The 19,836-nt window shown below is 36.4% G+C and overlaps 1 protein-coding gene across 3 annotated transcripts in view; it reads left to right on the forward strand.

Annotated features, from left to right (window-relative positions):
* XPO1 (exportin 1) overlaps positions 1-19,836 on the forward strand; it is a 46,168-nt gene that overhangs the window by 17,746 nt on the left and 8,586 nt on the right. For all 3 annotated transcript variants that reach the window (XM_058683989.1, XM_058683990.1, XM_058683991.1), the window contains exons 5-16: positions 10,880-10,941; positions 11,152-11,196; positions 12,415-12,596; positions 13,811-13,859; positions 13,941-14,060; positions 15,437-15,565; positions 16,235-16,393; positions 17,727-17,924; positions 18,697-18,835; positions 19,027-19,208; positions 19,287-19,443; positions 19,544-19,707. In XM_058683989.1, the coding sequence (XP_058539972.1) occupies positions 10,880-10,941; positions 11,152-11,196; positions 12,415-12,596; positions 13,811-13,859; positions 13,941-14,060; positions 15,437-15,565; positions 16,235-16,393; positions 17,727-17,924; positions 18,697-18,835; positions 19,027-19,208; positions 19,287-19,443; positions 19,544-19,707 (1,586 nt within the window). The remainder of the gene's footprint in view (positions 1-10,879; positions 10,942-11,151; positions 11,197-12,414; positions 12,597-13,810; positions 13,860-13,940; positions 14,061-15,436; positions 15,566-16,234; positions 16,394-17,726; positions 17,925-18,696; positions 18,836-19,026; positions 19,209-19,286; positions 19,444-19,543; positions 19,708-19,836) is intronic.

Genomic DNA, 19,836 nt, shown 5'->3' on the forward strand with positions numbered 1-19,836 from the left:
TGGATTATTATTTCTTGTGTTTTTGATTCTACCATTCTGACAGATGTAAGATGATCTCTCATTGTGGTTTTGGTTTGCATTTTCCTAATGATTAGTGATGTTGAGTATCTTTTCATGTGTTTGTTTGCCATCTGTATGTCTTCTTTGGAAAAATAACTATTCAAGTCCTCTGCCCATTTTTAATCAGATTATATGGGGGATTTTTTGATATTGAGTTGCAGGCTTTTATGTATTTTTGATGTTAACCCCTTATTGGATAGATCATTGGCAAATATCTTCTCCCATTCAGTAGGTTGCCTTGTTTTGTTGATGGTTTCCTTTGTTATGCAAAGTTCTTTTATTTTGGTGTAGTCCCAATAGTTTAATTGTGGTTTTGTTTCTTTTGCCTGAGGAGACACCTGTGCTAGGTCTAAGAGATTACTGCCTATGTTTTCTTCTAGGAGTTTTAGATTCATGTCTCATATTTAGGTGTAACTCTCTTTTAAGGTGTGTGTGTGTGCGCGCGCGTGTGCGCGCGCGCGGTGTAATAAGAAAGGGGTATAATTTCATTCTTTTGCATGTAGCTGTCCAGTTCTCCCAACACCCATTTGTTGAAGAGATTGGTTGCTAGACACTGAAGTAATTAAAGGTACACTAGGACTGTTAGTGATGTTGATTATCTGGGCTGCACATCAACATGAATTTTTCCAGCTAACCCTCCTCCTTTTTTAAAAATAATGTTTGCATTTGGATTAGAAAATTCTAATTAGAATTAGAAATTCTAATTTGATCCTCCCTGGGAAAAAAAATTTATCTGTATAAAGATAGCCTTATGTTTTGTTTTCTTTTGTTTTGTTATGAACCAGAGGATCATGATTTAATCTGTTAAGGCATATGGCTTACATGTCCTTTCATTTCATGAGATAAGAACTTACTATAGTTGAAAAGTCATGGTCAATTTATGAGTAGTCCCAAGTGATAAAGTCATAATTGGACATTTTGAAAGTTTGGGTGCTTAATTAAAGGTAGTTGGGCAATTAAGTTCCTGAGTTGTGTACTTCTGTGTTTTAATTTGAGTAAGTTGACAAATCCAGTTACCCAAAAGATTTTTACTCAGTGCCCTTCCTATGGAATGAGGCATATGGTACATTTATTTGTTTGTTTTAAGTTTATTTATTTTGAGAGAGAGCAGAGGAGGGGAGGAGAGAAAGGATCCCAAGCAGGCTCCGTGCTCCCCATGCAGAGCCTGAACCAGGGCTTGGACTCACAAACTGTGAGATTGTGGCCTGAGCCAAAACCCAGAACCGGACACTTAACCGACTGAACCACCCAGGTGCCCCCATGGTACAATTATTAGTATGATCTTTATGCAAAATATTTTACTCCTCTGAATCTTGACTGCTTTGCAACCATTTTGGGATATGATAGAAAAGGTAATGTGTATAAAGCCCCTGGGCCCTTCTAGGTGCTAGGTATGAATAAACATCCAGCATGTGTTTCGCCAGTCTCTTTCCACAAAAATGTATTCGTTTCACCAAATAACCTTGAAATTTCTGCAGTAGCTTCCTAACTAGGCTCCTTAATACCTACTTTTGTGTGTCCCCTATATTTACCACAAAGGATTTTACCATGTTTCGTTTATCATTTTCCCAAACAAGGGATTTTAGTGCAGAGAATTGAGGGGGTTGGTAAGGCCAGGAGAGGGCCATTGAGGTAACTCAGATGTTAGTAAACACAGGAAGCAGCTACTAACCTTAGGGAAGGGGGAACAAAAGGAAAGAGATGGTTATCAAAACCTAGAAGCTGTTCACTTATACAATTTGATAAGAAGTTTGACTTAAGCATATACCCATGAAACCACCACTGTAATCAAGGTCTTCATCTTTGTGATTGCCTTCTTTTTTACCCTTCCTCCTCCCCAGTCTTTCTGTCACTTACTTGATTAGCTGGAGTAGAATGGCTGGATAATATGGTAGGTGCATGTTTAACTGCCAAACTATATTCCAAAATAGTTGTATCATTTTACATTCTCACTAGCAGTACAGTTGACCCGTGAACAGTGTGTGTGAGGGGTTAGGGAAGCTGACCCCCTGGCAATCACATATCTGTGCAAAACTTTTGATCCCCCAGAATTTAACTACTAATAGCCTACTGTGTGTTGCCTCATTGATAACAGTTGATGAATACATATTTTGTATATTATGTGTTTTATACTGTATTAAAGTAAGCTAGAGAAAAGTGTTAAAATCATAAGGAGAGTACATTTACAGTGCTGTACTGTATTTACCTAAAAAACCCACGTATAAGGGGATCTGTATGGCCAAACCTACGTTGTTCAAGGGTCAACTGTAATCAATGAATCTTAAATAAACGGTTGTTTTGTGATAAAATATACATAAAGTATACATAACCATTTTAAGTGTGTAGTTCAGTGTTTGTAAATACATTCATAATATTGTACAACCATTATCACTATCAATCTCTAAAGTTTTTTCATCCCAAATTGAAACCCTACCCATTAAACATGAGCTCTCCCATTATGCTGTCTCCCCAATCTCTGTTAACTACTTAACTACTGTTATGCTGTCTGTCTCTGTGAATTGCTTATTCTAAGTAACTCCTGTAGGTACAATCATTTTTATGTGTGTCTGGTTAACATCACTTAGCACATGTTTCCAAGGTTTGTTCATGTTACAGCCTTCGATATCTGAATTTCATTTTTTTAATGACTAATATTCTTTTGTAGTCTATACCACATTTTTATTGGTTCATCTGTGGGTGGATGTTTGGGTTGTTTCCATCTTTTGCCCATTATAAATAATGATGCTATAAATGTAATAAAATTTAAATTCCTTATATATCCTTTATAGTTCTTGTTCAATATCTGAGGCCATAAAACCCTTTTAAGAGTGATCGATGTTCGGGGCGCCTGGGTGGCGCAGTCGGTTAAGCGTCCGACTTCAGCCAGGTCACGATCTCGCGGTCCGTGAGTTCGAGCCCCGCGTCAGGCTCTGGGCTGATGGCTCGGAGCCTGGAGCCTGTTTCTGATTCTGTGTCTCCCTCTCTCTCTGCCCCTCCCCCGTTCATGCTCTGTCTCTCTCTGTCCCAAAAATAAATAAAAAATGTTGAAAAAAAAAAAATTAAAAAAAAAAAGAGTGATCGATGTTCTGGGGTACCTGGGTGGCTCGATCAGTTAAGCTTTGGACTTTGGCTCAGGTCATGATCTCATGGTTCAGTTCATGAGCTCAAGCCCCATGTCAGGCTCCACACTGGCAGTGCAGAGAGTCTGCTTGGGATTCTCTCTCCTCTATCTCTGCCCTTCCCCACTTGTGCTTTCTCTCTCATTGTCAGAATAAACAAAAGAGTGATCATTGTTCCTACAGCTTGTTCCTCCTGAAATTACTAAACATGCAGGTAATAATCGTTCTAGCTTATCTGTGTGAGCCCTGGGTTAAGAATTCCCGCTTTTGAGGGGTGCCTGGGTGGCTCAGTTGGTTAGGCGTCCGACTTCAGCTCAGGTCGTGCTCTTGCGGGGTTCCTGCGTTTGAGCCCCGCGTCGGGCTCTGTGCGGGCAGCTGAGAGCCTGGAGCCTGCTTTGGATTCTGTATCTTCCCCTCTCTCTGTCCCTCCCCCACTCGCACTCAGTGTCTCTCTCTCATTCTCTCTCTCAAAGATAAACATTAAAATTTTTTAAAAATTCCCACTTTTGAATTGATTTAGCTGTCTCTCATTTTGCTGTTTGTTATCTGAAGTATTGAATTGAGTGAAGAGTAGGAACCGTACTCTGGATTCATCTGTACAAGAAGGTGTAAAGAGGATAAGATAACTATATTTTAGTGTCTGTCTTTCTGATGGTCACTGTTGGTGGTTAGATGGACAGGTATTTGTGATAAATTTATGGCACAGGGAAAGAACCTTACTTTCAATTAAAATGGCTCTGATGGAGAAATGTACCAAACTTGCATTGTTAGAGCTTAAGAATGTAAAGAAATATTTAAAGTGGAATTGGAGGGGCACCTGACTGGCTCAGTCAGGAGAGCATATGACTTGATTTGAGGGTTGTGAGTTTGAGGCCCACATTGGGGTAGAGTTTACTTAAAATAATAATGCATCAATAAATTTATAAAGGGGAATTGGATACTTTTAAGTATTGCACAGTGGTTGGAACTGGGGTGAACTCAGTTTTGTCTGTAGTTTTGCTTTTATAATAATAGTGTGTTGAGATTTTGTTTTCTGTAATATGTAAAAATTAGCCACTGTGAAAGAGGAATCAGAATGTGCAACTTTTTTTTTTAAATACTTATTTTTGAGATAGAACGAGTGGGGGAGGTGCAGAGAGAGAGGGAGACAGGTATGAAGCAGACTCTGCACTGACAGCAGAGAGCCCGTTGTGGGGCTCGAACTCAGGAACTGCAAGATCATGACCTGGGCCAAAGTTGGATGCTTCACCAGCTGAGCAATCCATGCACCCCCAGAATGTGCAGCTTTTTTATTCAACATATTTTATAATTTGTCTAGGAATGCAATTTTTCTTAGTAGGTAGAATCATGTATTTGGTGGAAAAGTTGCTGACAATCTATCACTGACCAGATGGGATGCTAAGGTAGAACCTTAAGTAAATTTTGAAAAGTAAGGCTTTTGCTCCCAGGGGAATATGACACCCACAGGAAGTTGTAGTCAGTAATAAGTTCTCATATTTTAAAGGTTTTTAGTGAATCCTCTATGAAATTCAGGTTTGGTAATGGATTTCTTTTACCCTGTCATTATCCACTTTTTGGAAGATATTCCTAGATGCAAGTAGCTTGCAAGATGATGTGTAACTTCTAAGGCAGGATGATGTTTATTTTATATTTTCTAATGTTTATTTTTGAGAGAGAGAGAGTGTGAGCAGGGGAGGGGCAAAGAGAGAGGGAGACACAGAATCTGAAGCAGCCTCCAGGCTCTAAGCAATCGGCACAGAGCCTGGACACAGGGCTTGAACTAAGAAACTGTGAGATCATGACCTCAGCTAAAGTTGGATGTTTAACCCACTGAGCCACTCATGTGCCCCAGGATGAGGTTTATTTTAATCTTACCTTTTCACTAGCTAAAGTTGACATGCTCTCTGTTTTCAATAAGTTTATGTTGACTGTTTAGCATTGCTTGTTTTTTTTATTTTAATGTTTATTTTTGAGAGAGACAGACACAGCGTGAGCAGGGGAGGGGCAGAGAGGGAGGGAGACACAGAATCTAAAGCAGGCTCCAGGCTCTGAGCTGTCAGCACAGAGCCCAATGTGGGGCTTAAACTCATGAACTGTGAGATCATAACCTGAACTGAAGTCCGACACTCAAGTTACTGAGCCACCCACGCACCCCAATTGTTTATTGTAAATAAGACTGTCAGAAGGCATTTTTCTTTACCTTGAGAAAATAGATTATAAGAGATAAATGCATAAACATGGATTTGAAATTTTGCATCATAATATGCTTTTCTAGGACTAGTTTGCCATTTTTATGCTAGTGTAGATTTTAAAGAAAATATACATGGCCAGTCTTTTTTAAAAAGCAACACTTAAAAAAAAATAGCACTCTTCAGTACTTTGTAGGTTAATTTAAACTTTGGAGGTGAATTTTTGTTCAAATTGAGAAGAATAGAATGAGGAGCTATAGATAAAAATTTGTTAAAAGTGATTTTATGAATCCCTTGAAAAGCTTGATGACATAGTAACAAGAACATAATTGTGCTGAAATGTTCTTGATTTTTCAAAAACTTTTTAATTTTATCTATATTTGTGTGTCTTATCGTTTCTTCATTCCCAAAGAGGAGCTTAGAAAGCTGCTGGAAGAAATATCCCAGGTTCTTCACATATACTTTCTGAATGATAGGAAACAGACAATTTTATATTAATAGGTTTTGACAGATAATAAAGTTTTATATGAATGTGTATAGGGAGTGCCTTGTTTTAAGAAATTTATATTATGTGAATATCTCTTGCACGTGACAAACATGAATTCGTTTGGTACAAAGAATAAGACACTGAGAATAATTTTCTGTCAAATCTCAGATAATTTTCTGTTAAGTTTCAGAAGCTGAGCTTCTCTAATAGTTGTCAACATTTGGCTTTTCTGCCTTGATAAGCACGATGTCATTGCACTATTTCTTTAGTTTTTATTTAAAAGTTGTTTTTTTTTTTTTTTAAGCTTACTTGAGAGAGACAGAGACCATGCGAGTGGCAGAGGGCCAGAGAGAGAATCCCAAGCAAGTTCCACAATGCCAGTGTAGAGCCTGACTTGGGGCCCTAACTCACAGAACCGTGAGATCATGGCCTGAGCCAAAACCAAGAGTCGGACACTTAACTCAGCCACCTAGGCGCTCCATTGTGCTATTTATTTACAGTTGTAAAACTCCTCCTCTTTGAGCTGCTTTTTTAAATTTTGGGTAAGCCATGGAATGTACTTGGGGAAGAAGTTAGAGTACTTGATGAAATAAGCTTTGTACCTAGCAATAGGAGATTCCAGACACTTTGTGTGTAGCACTACTTGATCAGAAAAGGCATTGTTCCGGTGTTCTGAAGGGATTGAAGTACTGTCATTTCAGAGTGACATTAAATTAAATTAATATTATATTGTCTGTGAGAAATTTCCATTTTTGTTTTCCTACTATTTTCATCATTTACGCTTTGCTTCATCTACAGGTGAACCTCAGACCTCTGAAAACAGGGAGAAGATACTTAATTGATTTAATTGCTAACAGAAGAGTTGAAGGATCTATTTGATCCTATTTTACTGTTCCCTGAGGCTGAGAAAAGCCTCCAAACAGATATGTGTTCCAAATAGAGGCAGCAATAGTGGTTTTAGACATTGTTTCATTTCTTATGGCGGATTAAGAAGAAAACTACTAAATCTCATTATATGGTATTGTCTCTCCTTTAACAGAGAGAAGGCAATATATTTCTGTTTTTAGGCTGTTTCCTGTGTTAAGAGGATTCAGAGGGATGTTTATTGTTATTCATATTTTTTTAGAATTGTCATTTAATTTTTTAAAGATGCCTTAGTAGTAGTATTTATGTAAAGAACAGAAGGACCAGTGATACCATATTTACGTTTTGGTTAAATCTTCTGGACACTAAGGATATGTGGGATTGTTTTGTGGGTTAGCCTAAATAATTGGTAAAATTTAGCTTTTTTTTTTTTTTTTTTTTTTTTTTTTTTTTTTTTTTTAAGTTTATTTATTTTGAGAGAGAACACTGGGGAGGAGGGAGGGAGGGAGAGAGAGAGGATTTCAAGCAGGCTCCATGCTGTCAGCACAGAGCTCTACACTGGGCTTGAACTCACAAGACTCTGAAATCATGACCTGAGCTGAAATCGAGTTGGATATTTAATCAACTGAGCCACACAGGTGCGCACCTAGCTTGTTTTTTAAAACTGATGTATGGTTGTTACAATAAATGATTCATGTACCGAAGCACTTGTTTTAAAATAAGTTTGATACTCAGAGCACCTGGGTAGCTCGGTTGGTGACAGTGCAGAGCCTTCTTGGGACTCTCTCTGCCTCTCCCCTGCTCATGTGTGCTGTTGCAGTCTGAAAATAAATGTTAATAAAACAATTCTTATTTCCTTTTTTTACTGTCTTATTAAAACTCGACCTGATTTTGTGTCCACATAGCCTTCTTCTTGTTTTAAAATAATTTTAGACTGTAGAAATGTTGCCCAAAAAATATAGAATGCACTTAATACCCTTTGGTTTATTCTAATACTAACAAGCTTCTGCAACCATAATAAAATTATCAGAACCATAGCAGGGGGGTGCCTGGGTGGGTGGCTCAGTCGGTTAAGCATCCGACTTCAGCTCAGGTCATGATCTTGCAGTTTGTGAGTTCGAGCCCCGTGTCAGGTTCTTTGCTGACAGCTCAGGCTGGAAGTTGCTTCAGATTCTGTGTCGTCCCCCGCCCCCCACCACCGTGTACTCTTCCCCCGCTCAATATTGTCTCTATCTCAGAAATAAACATTAAAAAATTTTATCAAAACCATGAAAAAAACATTGGTTCGGTACTATTAACTGAACTATGCCCATTTAAATTTCACGTGTTTTTTCTAAAGGCCTTTTTCTGTTCTACAGCTTAGTGTGTTTTTTTTAGTGTTCTTATGTGTGATGGTTCTTAATCCTTGCTTGATACATCTTTGACACTTTTTGATGAGTTTTGATCATTTATTTATTTTGTAGAGTGTATTTCAGTTTAGGTTTGTCTTAATTCCTCGGGATTAAATGGAGGTTCCATGATTTTTTGGTAAGAATGTCATAATGGTGTTGTATGTCCCAGGTGCCTGGGTGGCTCAGTCGGTTGGGCATCAGATGTTGGCTTAGGGTCATGATCTCACAGTTCATGGGTTCGAGCCCTGCGTCTGGCTCTGTGCTGACAGCTCAAAGCCTGGAGTCTGCTTTGGATTCTGTGGCTCCCTCTCTCTCTCTCTGTCCCTTCCACACTCATGCTGTCTCTCTCTCAAAAATAAATAAAACAATAAAATTTTTTTAAGAATAATGGTGTTGTGTCCTCAGTCCACCAAGACAGGGTATGTAATGCTAGTACATTTATTTATTATTAACATTTATTATCTGGTTATGGTGGTTCCTGCTGTTTTTTTAACAAAATGACTGGGTTTTTTCCTTGAAAACGATCTTGGGATAATTGAGATCACACTGGTATCTTATTTTTTCTGAAAGGTTTTCCCATTCTTTTTTTAGCATTAATTGATAGATTTTGTCTGCAGCATTTAGTATTGTGGTCTTTGCCTAGGGTAGAACTAGCTTTTAAAAATGTAAATGAAGAGTGCCTGGGTGGCTCAGTTGGTTGAGAATCCCGACTTCAGCTCAGGTCATGATCTCATGGTTTGTGGGTTCAAGCCCCATGTCAGCTGTGCTGACAGCTCAGAGCCTGGAGCCTGGTTCAGAGTGTGTGTGTGTGTGTGTGTCTCAAAAATGAACAAACATTAAAAAACTTTATTAAAAACATAAATGAGGGGCGCCTGGGTGGCGCAGTCGGTTAAGCGTCCGACTTCAGCCAGGTCACGATCTCGCGGTCTGTGAGTTCGAGCCCCGCGTCAGGCTCTGGGCTGATGGCTCGGAGCCTGGAGCCTGTTTCCGATTCTGTGTCTCCCTCTCTCTCTGCCCCTCCCCCATTCATGCTCTGTCTCTCTCTGTCCCAAAAATAAATAAAAAACGTTGAAAAAAAATTTTTTAAAAAAAAATAAAAACATAAATGAGATAGTTTATATTAGATTGTATATAACAAATTTTTGGCACTTACCAAACAGTTTTTTAAATGTCTCTTAATCTGTGAATATTGATACCATTTAACATTACATTTTCAGTTGATAAATGGCTCTCGTGTGACTTTATTGTACTAGTAGTTTTTTTACAATAAGGAAATTATTTACATAATTAGTGTATTTTAATGTTTAGTTGCTTGGAATATGAAAGAAAATGGAGGAACAAATGGAATAAATTTAATACTTCAGCACATGAAGTATTGAGATGATTTTACAATCAAATCAGCATTTTACTGCCTTCATGTCAGCTGTATTTCCTGCTTAATATTATGGGTAAATTTCTTAGCAAATCCCCTCTCCCTGAGTTCCAAATTTGTTGCATAAAGCTTGGGGCAACTTAGTTCCAGAAGCTCTTGAACTGTATTTTCAAAGGTCAGATAGCTGTCAAAGATGATGATCGTTTGGTACCAAAGCCTAAATTAAATGTGAGAATAGTTTTTATATGGTAGGAAATCATAATTTGTTTATTTAAGGGTCCTACCTCTCAAACCCATTGGATGTATTGATGTAGGAGCACTGTGTAATTTTAAAACTGAAGGGAACTTATAATAGATGTTCTGTAAATTTTGAATGATGTGAATTAAAATCACAGGCAAGAAGTCTTTGTTGTTTAAAGAATAGGTTGTACTATTAAGATATCCTTAAGTAAATAACATTATAAACAAAGCTTTCTCCTTAATTCTTGTGTATTGTAGTGGAGGGGACAAGTTAAAATCATTTCCACCTCAGGAGCCTGGGTGGCTCAGTCGGTTAAGTATCCAACTTTTGATTTCAGCTCAGGTCACGATCTCCCAGTTGGTGAAATCAAGCCCTATGTCAGGCTCTGGACAGACAGTGCGGAACCTGCTTTGGGATTCTCTGCCCCTCCCCTGCTCAGGTGTATTTCTCTCAAAATAAAAAGTTTCTAGGAATACCTTAATGTTACAATTAAATTTGAAAAGGGAAACAACATCTAATCTTGATTTAGAAATATTTTCAATAGGGGCGCCTGGGTGGCTCAGTCAGTTAAGCATCGGACTTCAGCTCAGGTCATGATCTCGTGGTCCTTGAGTTTGAGTCTGTGAGTTCGAGCCCCGCGTCGGGCTCTGTGCTGACAGCTCAGAGCCTGGAGCCTGTTTCAGATTCTGTGTCTCCCTTTCTCTCTGACCCTCCCCTGTTCATGCTCTGTCTCTCTCGGTCTCAAAAATAAATGTTAAAAAATTTTTTTCAAAAAAATATATTTTCAATAAACTTACTTAGAATGCTTTTCAGGGGTTTTGTAGTTTTAACCTTATAAAAAGAAGTTTGTTTATTTAAATGAACAACAAATTAATCCCTGGTGGGGTTTTTTTTGTAATTACATGTTGACTGATACAGCATTAAAGAATATTTTAGAATATAATCTGTAGTTGTTAAACCTATACATGTGGTAAAGTTAACAAAAGTTAAAATTTAAAGGGTAGTACACAAAAATGATGGACATCATTCAAAAATGTAAATATTTCTGATGGGATTGGGGTTTATTATCTGACCTTTTATCTTCCCCTTCCTCGGTTTTTTGTTACTGATGATTTATTGGCGTGCTATGAAAGTGTTGAATATTTTTTTTTAATAGGAATTAAAAAATACGTTGTTGGCCTCATTATCAAGACGTCATCTGACCCAACTTGTGTAGAGGTAAGACCATTTTTGGAAATTAGTGTGAGAATTTAAAATCATTTAAATAATGAATCTTCAGCTTAAATCTCCTCCTGTCACAGACATACAAACATATATGTACAATCATTTACAGTAGATCTGCATTCATTTTTTTCAGAGGAATTCCTTTGCTTGTGTTCTTACTATTATTTTAGACATTCATTTAATTAAACTTTTTTCTTTTCTTAGAAGGAAAAGGTGTATATTGGAAAATTAAATATGATTCTTGTTCAGGTAAGCTTTTACTTGATTTACTGTTTTCCATAGAATAATTAATGCTTCAGTTAGGCTGATTACTGGAACAAAATATTCAAACCTACTTTGTCAAATAGCTAGACTAACATCTTAAAGTAATAGTTTTTACAATAACTATAATCTGTTTTTGCATTTGAAATTGTAATTTTGCTATGGTTGGAAACTTTATATACTGTAAGTTCATCACTTCTATGGCTCCAGTATGGATCAGACCCATTACAGTTTTTTCATTTGCCTGTTCCTTTGCATACCTTTTTTCCATGTCATCTGTCTCCATTTTAATTCATAAATCATTGCTTTTGAATTCAACATTCCTTAAACCGATCTCTACACCTAGTCTGTTTTTCAAACTTCTCTAATAATCTCACTTTTGAATTTTGTATTTACATATTTTTTATAATACTGCAAAAATTTTCCTGAGAACATTAATTGGTGTGTGAGGAAAAAATACAGATTTTCCCATTTAGTAAGTGATGAAAACATTTGGGTTTTCATTAAGTTACCCTTTTATCCTGGGGACTTTTTGTTGTCAGCCTATCTTTGGGATGGAGAGAAGTACAAAGAAGTTAGTTACCTCTTATAGTAACAGGTACTATATGGAATATCTGGTTGGGAAAATCCTAGTGTGCATAATATATAGTATAGACTTCAAAATGTAATGCAGTTCATTAGACTTTGGTCAAAGATGAGTCCATCCCCAATTATAATGCTGCCTTCCAAATTTATATGAGAAAATGAGCCTCTCTGCCCATCATGTTTTTACTGCTTAGAGTTAGATCTTTATATCTACTAGGATAATATGTACGTGTGTATCCAGGTTGTATTGATATGCATGCGTATTAGAACCGACTAGACCAGGGTACCTGGCTGGGTCAGTTGGTGGAACACGCAAGCATGCATCTCTTGATCTTGGGGTTATGAGTTCATGCCCTACGTTAGGTGTACAGATTGCTTAAAATCTTTCATTAAAAAAGAAAAAGGAACCAGACTAGACCAATTGGGAAAACTGAGAGGAGTCCTCGGCATTTGAAGCCAAAAACTTTATCTGTGCTATACTTTATGTTATACTTTATCTAGTTGATTCTATAGAGGCTGGCACATTTCAAGGGGGAAAAAATGAAAAGTGGTTGTTATTCACTCTTGCTTTATCTGCCATTGAGAAGTAAAATGAAATTAACATTTCCTATCTTATTTCAGATACTGAAACAAGAATGGCCAAAACACTGGCCAACTTTTATCAGTGACATTGTTGGAGCAAGTAGGACTAGTGAAAGTCTCTGTCAGAATAATATGGTGATTCTTAAACTCTTGAGTGAAGAAGTGTTTGATTTCTCTAGTGGACAAATAACTCAAGTGAAAGCTAAGCATTTAAAAGACAGGCAAGTAATTATTTTGCTTTAGAATTTAAGCTTTTCTGAAAGGATGTCCAGGAATTTGGAGGTAGATTATAAATTTTTGAGATTGTAAATATGTTAAATTACTTTTGTTTTTGTGTACAAATGTAAATAGTCCTAGAATGGACCTAATAATTCTAAATCTGGAGCCTTGAAAAATTATGTGTGATGATAAAGATAAGATGTCATACTTCATTGTCCCAGCAAAATAACTTCATACATCTCATGCAAAAGGAGTATAGGTGTGGAGTTTCTAGAAACCTTTGGGATCTGTTTTTACATGGTGACTAAATATAATTCAAGGAAATGACTTGGGTCCAAATGTCAACTGAATTGTTACCAGTCCTGTGTCCTGGGAAGCAGGCCACTTTATTTTTTCACTTAGTGATAAAAATTTGTTCTCGTCGGTAGGGCACAGCAGTATTTCACATTTATATATTCAAACTAGCTTCAGACTTCACAAGTTTGTCTCTGTTTTGGTGTATAAGCATATTTTAGGATTTAGGATACATGTATATAATGCCACCCCTCTTATTTTGCAGAGTTTTGTTTCAACTATCTTGATTTAAAAGATTGATTTTGGGTGCTTGGCTGGGTCAGTCAGTAGAGCATGCGACTCTTCTTGATCTTAGGGTTGTAAGTTCACATCTCACGTTGGGTATACAGATTACTTAAATAAAATCTTAGGGGCGCCTGGGTGGCTCAGTTGGTTAAGCACCCAATTCTTTGTTTTCAGCTCAGATCATGGTTTCATGGTTCATGGGACTGAGCCCTGTGTCAGCCTCTTGTTGCTGACAGTACAGAACCTGCTTGGGATTCTCTCTCCCTCTCTGTCTCTCTCACTGCCCCCCTCGCATTCCCTCCCCCACTCCTCAAAATAAACAATTTTTTAAAAATAAAAAAAAATCACTAAAAAGACCAGATGGATTGAAATTACTCACATTAGAGGAAGACAAAAATCTCCACAAAATCAAATTATGTGCTCTTTATAGTATTCTTTATGGGTAAGCTTTGAAAGAGTGATACTACATGTAGTTTTAGTAACTTTTGTAGCTTTTGATGAAGTTATTGATATTTGTGTTTAAATAGAAGTGACTCAAATTTTTAGCGACCAGATTGGTGACATTTTTAGTAATTTTCTTACTATGTAAATAATTATAGTATTTGTGTCTTCTAAACAGTTTACTTTTTTCTTTTAGCATGTGCAATGAATTCTCGCAAATTTTCCAGCTGTGTCAGTTTGTGATGGTAAGTGCTTTTGATTTCATTTTTTAAGTAACAGTTAATTATAGGAAGAGGATTATTTACCAGGTATGTTTTCATTAATAGGAAAATTCCCAAAATGCTCCACTTGTACATGCAACTTTGGAAACATTGCTCAGATTTCTTAATTGGATTCCACTGGGATATATTTTTGAGACCAAGTTAATCAGCACATTAATTTATAAGGTATAGTGAATACATTTCTTTATCACTGTCTAGTTGGCATATGTTCATAATTTGTAATGCTCTGTGCTATAGAAAAACCATTTTGCATTTATAGGTATAACTAGTGTTATTTCTAAGATGAGAAAACTGCTCAGGAGAATTTTTCATTAGTTGCAGCTGGTAATTCTTTGAAATGGTGTCAGAAATCTTAGAAATCCATGTGAACCACTGTTTAACAGATTTGATTTGATTTTAGTTGATTGTATAGGTCACGATAAGGTAAGTCAAGGGACATTTCTATAAAACAAAGTCTGGGTTTTTTCCTTTTTTTTTTTTTTTTTTTTTTTTTTTAAACCAATAGTGTGTAATGCCTAGCCTATATGAGATCTTAATAATTGTTCATCCAGAGATGACTGGGTACCACCAATTGGTGTATTATTTTTCCAGATGTTTTCTTGGCAGATACGATGAATAAATTTTTATGCCTAATTGAGGCCTTATTATAACTTAACATTTGAGGCTTTATAGTTCAGTTCATTGAGGTAATACTCTGTTCTAATATGTGAATTTATAATACTTGAGACATTGTATTGGTAGATAATTATATATAAAACTTATTGTCAGTTGTACTGCAGAGGAAACATTGTGAAATAATAATGACACTTATCTACTTTTCTAAATATTTATTTTGCATAAATTTTATACATGTATCAGGGCAATAGGCATGTCTGTTATTTCTTTTTTAAGGTTTTTGGTGCTTACCAAATTGCCATCCACAAATGGTATGCCAATTTTGTCACACGTTTGTTAATCCTAGGTGTGCTGCCCATCTCTTAAAATCCTAAGTAAATCCTGGGACTTTCTTAGACTATGCATAAAACATAATGTCCCTGGGGCGCCTGGGTGGCTCAGTCGGTTAAGTGTCCGACTTTGGCTCAGGTCATGATCTCACGGTTCGTGGGTTCGAGCCCCGCGTCGGGCTCTGTGCTGACAGCTCAGAGCCTGGAGCCTGTTTCAGATTCTTTGTCTCCTTCTCTCTGTGACCCTCCCCCGTTCATGCTCTGTCTCTCTCTGTCTCAAAAATAAATAAACATTAAAAAAAAAAAACATAATGTCCTTAATTAAGGCATATAATAGATTTTGGGAAGTCACTAAGCAACTTTGTGTTTTAGATGTCTGAAGACCTATCAAAATAAAGCACAGTTTGCTCCTGAAGCTTTTACTGTCTATTGGATGTATAATGAAATTTCCTCAAAATATATGTGCAAACAAAATGTATCTATCCATTTATCTGTTTTTTTCCCTCTTATGTTCTCAATTGTTAAAACCTTTATTTTTTTTAATTGTTAATAAAGTATTAATGGCCATTTAATTTTATGCTTCGTTTATTAAAATAGTTCCTGAATGTTCCAATGTTTCGAAATGTCTCTCTGAAGTGCCTCACTGAGATTGCTGGTGTAAGTGTAAGCCAATATGAGGAACAATTTGTAACATTATTTACACTGACAATGATGCAGCTAAAACAGGTAATACAACACTTAACAACAGACTAAATAATTTTAGTGCTTTGGAAAAAGTTAGGTTGAACTGCTTTGTCACAACTAATCAATCATAACAGATCTGCTATAATGTGATTGTGTATTTATTATATAAAATAAGATTAGGTAGAGGTTTTAGTGAACATTTTGAAAATTCCTTGAAATAAAGATTCTGGGAGTATCATAGTAATATATTTAAACAGAATTTAAAAACTTGGAAACCTGAGGTTTAAGTATTAGCTTTTCTTCTGAAAACTTATGTCTCTAAACTAAAGAGATGGTCCAGAGCAATCTTGATTAGGTATGTAGGAAATTATTCGGAATGTTACTCATAATACTACATAACAGTTTGTGTTTACAATACGAATGAATTACTTGAATATTTTTGTTTCTAATAACATTAAGGAAGGAAAAGTCTGATAACGGAAAAATTGAAAAGAAATCTTATCACTTGTAGCATTTTTAAAAATCAGAAGCCAGAACACAAAAACAACTATAAAGAACCAAAGGTTTCTAGTGAAGAATAATCTGTTTAAGTCTATGGTTTAATATTAGTAACAAGGAGATCAAATTTTAGGGCTTAGAAATAATGTCTTTTGTGGGTTTTAAAATACAGGCTCAGACCATATTTAAACTTGTCCATATTTAAACTTGTAGATGCTACCTTTAAATACCAATATTCGACTTGCGTACTCAAATGGAAAAGATGATGAACAGAACTTTATTCAGAATCTCAGTTTGTTTCTCTGCACCTTTCTTAAGGAACATGGTCAACTTATAGAAAAAAGGTTAAATCTCAGGGAAACACTCATGGAGGTAGGCTTTATGAAGCCTCTGGCTTCTGAAATTCTTCTCTATATAATGAAAGCTTTTTCAGAAATGCCTTTGTTCTAAAATGTCTACCCTTTTATGAATGTCTGTACCTTTGATGTATCTTCTTACCTCTTACTCGTCAGTGCATAAAAATATGTTCTGAGTTACAGGCTGAATTTGCTTTTTTATATTCTCAATAATGCCAGATCAGTAATTTTATTATCAAAATTAAATTCCTAAAGGGTACTCAGACATTTCTGAGATGGAGTCTAAAGATAGTCTTTAAAATTGAAGTGTGATGCATGTAACGTAAAACTGTATTTTATAGTGTACAGTTTAGTGACATTCACAGTGTTATCAACTGTCACCTTTTCTAAAACCTTTTCATCACCCACAAAGGGTGACATACCTATTAAAATAATCCCTCATTCTGCTCTCCCCCCAGCTCCTTAGCAACCACTTATTTGCTCTCTGTGGGTTTACCTATTCTGAACCGTTCATATAAATGGGCTCATGGTTTTTGTAGTTAGCTTCTTTCACTTAGCATGTTTTTAGGGTTCATTCATCTTGCAGCCTATATATTTCATTTCTTTGTGTTTCATTTCATTATTCTTTGAATAATGTTCCATTGTATGATTATATCATATTTTGCATGTCCACTCCTGAGTAGATGGATATTTGGATTGTTTACAGTTTACTATTGGTACTAAATGTCCATACCTTTTTAGGGGACTTAATTAACATATGTATTGGCTAATAACTACATAAGGTTTTTGAAGTATTCCAGGACCTGTCAGAAGACACAGTTTGGGGTCCTTGGTTGGCTCAGTCAGTTAAATGTCCTAACTCCTGATTATGGTTCATGAGATTGAGCACAGAGCCTGCTTGGGATTTTCTCTCTCTCCCTCAAAAACAAATAAATTAATGAAACATTAATAAAAGGAAGAAGAAGGGCGCCTGCTTTGCTCAATGGGTTAAGCATCCAACTTCGTGCTTAGTTCAGGTCATGATCCGGCTTGTTGGTTGAGCCCCGTGTTGGGCTCTGTGCTGACTGCTCAAAGCCTGGGGCCTGCTTAGAATTTTGTGTCTCCCTCTCTCTTTCGGCCCCTCTCCCACTTGTTCTCTGTTTCTCTCAAAAATAAACATGTAAAAAAAGGGATGAAGAAAGCACAATTTGTTCCTACAGAATATCTGTAGTGTGTTAGATGAATGATGAAACAGTTGTGTAAAATGAAGCATGAATTTTTATTTCCTGTTAATGTAATGAGTGGAAGGCAATTTGTGGTAGGATAATAATGTCTAAGGATTATTTTGATAGTTTTGGTCTTCTTTGTAGGCCCTTCATTATATGTTGTTGGTATCAGAAGTGGAGGAAACTGAAATCTTTAAGATTTGTCTTGAGTACTGGAATCATTTAGCAGCTGAACTCTATAGAGAGAGCCCATTCTCTACATCTGCTTCTCCGTTGCTATCTGGAAGCCAACATTTTGATGTTCCTCCCAGGAGACAGCTGTATTTGCCCGTGTTATCCAAGGTAACTCAATTGGGTGGTTGATTGCTCACTCTTCCTGTTCCTTGCTGTGATTTTGAAGACTAAATGCAAATGGTGGGTTTTATTTTATTTTGGCTTTTATAATCTATCCAAATAAAAGAGTTGCAAAAATTGAATCCCAACTTTTTCATGCCCGTTCAAAACTAGACCATTGAAAGGGATTGGTTTAAGAGCTTTGGTTTTTAGTAGTGTGGCCTTACGAGTATACTGCATCAGCACCACCAGTGAGTTTGTTAGAAATGCAGATTAAGAGGTGCCTGGGTGGCTCAGTGGGTTAAGCGGCCTACTTTGGCTTTGGCTCAGGCTCAGGTCGTGATCTCACCTTTTGTGAGTTCAAGCCCCGCATCAGATCCTGTGCTAACGGCTCGGAGCCTGTAGCCTGCTTCGGATGCTGTCTCCCCCTGTCTCTCGGCCCCTCCCCTGCTCGCACTCTGTCTGTCTCTCTCTCAAAAATAAATAAACATTAAAAGTTTAAAAAAAAGAAATGCAAGTTAAGATATCACTTACCAATCTACTGAATCAGTCTCTAGATGAGACACAGGAAACTTAACAGTAGATGTTTATTCATGATAAATAACATTAGAAAACTTACTGTAGAATTCTATTTTCTAAATGTCTATATTTTATATTGTGAGAACAATTTTGGGAGGTATGTTGGTCTAAGTATAAAGTGCTTATTCTTAATTTTTTTTTCCTATGCTGGATGTGGCTGATTTCATAGAGGTAACAGGTTTTTCTTGTATTTGTTGAATAGGTCCGTTTATTAATGGTTAGTCGTATGGCTAAACCAGAGGAAGTATTGGTTGTAGAAAATGATCAGGGAGAAGTTGTAAGAGAATTCATGAAGGATACAGATTCCATTAATTTGTATAAGAATATGAGAGAAACATTAGGTAAGTTAATAAATGCTGTCAATTTAATCTTCATCTTTGGAATTCTCTTGGGGTCAAAATACTAGGAAATGTATAGTTTTCTGAATTTGTCAACAACCATCTTTATTAATGTGCTGTTATTTCTTAGTTAATATTTCTATTCATAGAGTTTTGCTATTTGACGTTTTGGAACCTTTTCCCTTCCTTTATAGTTTATCTCACTCACCTGGATTATGTAGATACAGAAAGAATAATGACTGAGAAGCTTCACAATCAAGTGAATGGTACAGAGTGGTCATGGAAAAATTTGAATACATTGTGTTGGGCAATAGGCTCCATTAGTGGAGCAATGCATGAAGAGGATGAAAAACGATTTCTTGTTACTGTTATAAAGGTATGCGAGTGGTAGCAACTGGAACCTTTAGGTCACTGTATTTTATTCTAAATGACTGAAATTTCTCTTGTTTTACAGGATCTATTAGGATTATGTGAACAGAAAAGAGGCAAAGATAATAAAGCTATTATCGCTTCAAATATCATGTACATAGTAGGTCAATATCCAAGATTTTTAAGAGCTCACTGGAAATTTTTAAAGACTGTAGTTAACAAGTTGTTTGAATTCATGCATGGTAAATCCTCTTTAATATATATTACTTAGTTATTCTATGCTTCTTGAACAAAAACATTTTTTCTTGAAAATCTTATGATAAATGTTTTTGTTTTGTTTAGAGACCCATGATGGAGTCCAAGATATGGCTTGTGATACTTTCATTAAAATAGCTCAAAAATGCCGCAGGCATTTTGTTCAGGTTCAGGTTGGAGAAGTAATGCCATTTATTGATGAAATTTTGAACAATATCAACACCATAATTTGTGATCTTCAGCCTCAACAGGTATGTAGAGCTCCGAGTATATCTCTCTTAGAAAATGACTACTGTTTTAATCGGAATGCATTAATGGGAATAGAGAGTTCCATACATCACTCAGGACCCATCATAAGTACGCGTGTTAATCCTCCTCCC

Source organism: Neofelis nebulosa, chromosome 9, assembly GCF_028018385.1.
Source record: "Neofelis nebulosa isolate mNeoNeb1 chromosome 9, mNeoNeb1.pri, whole genome shotgun sequence".
NCBI lineage: Eukaryota > Metazoa > Chordata > Mammalia > Carnivora > Felidae > Neofelis > Neofelis nebulosa.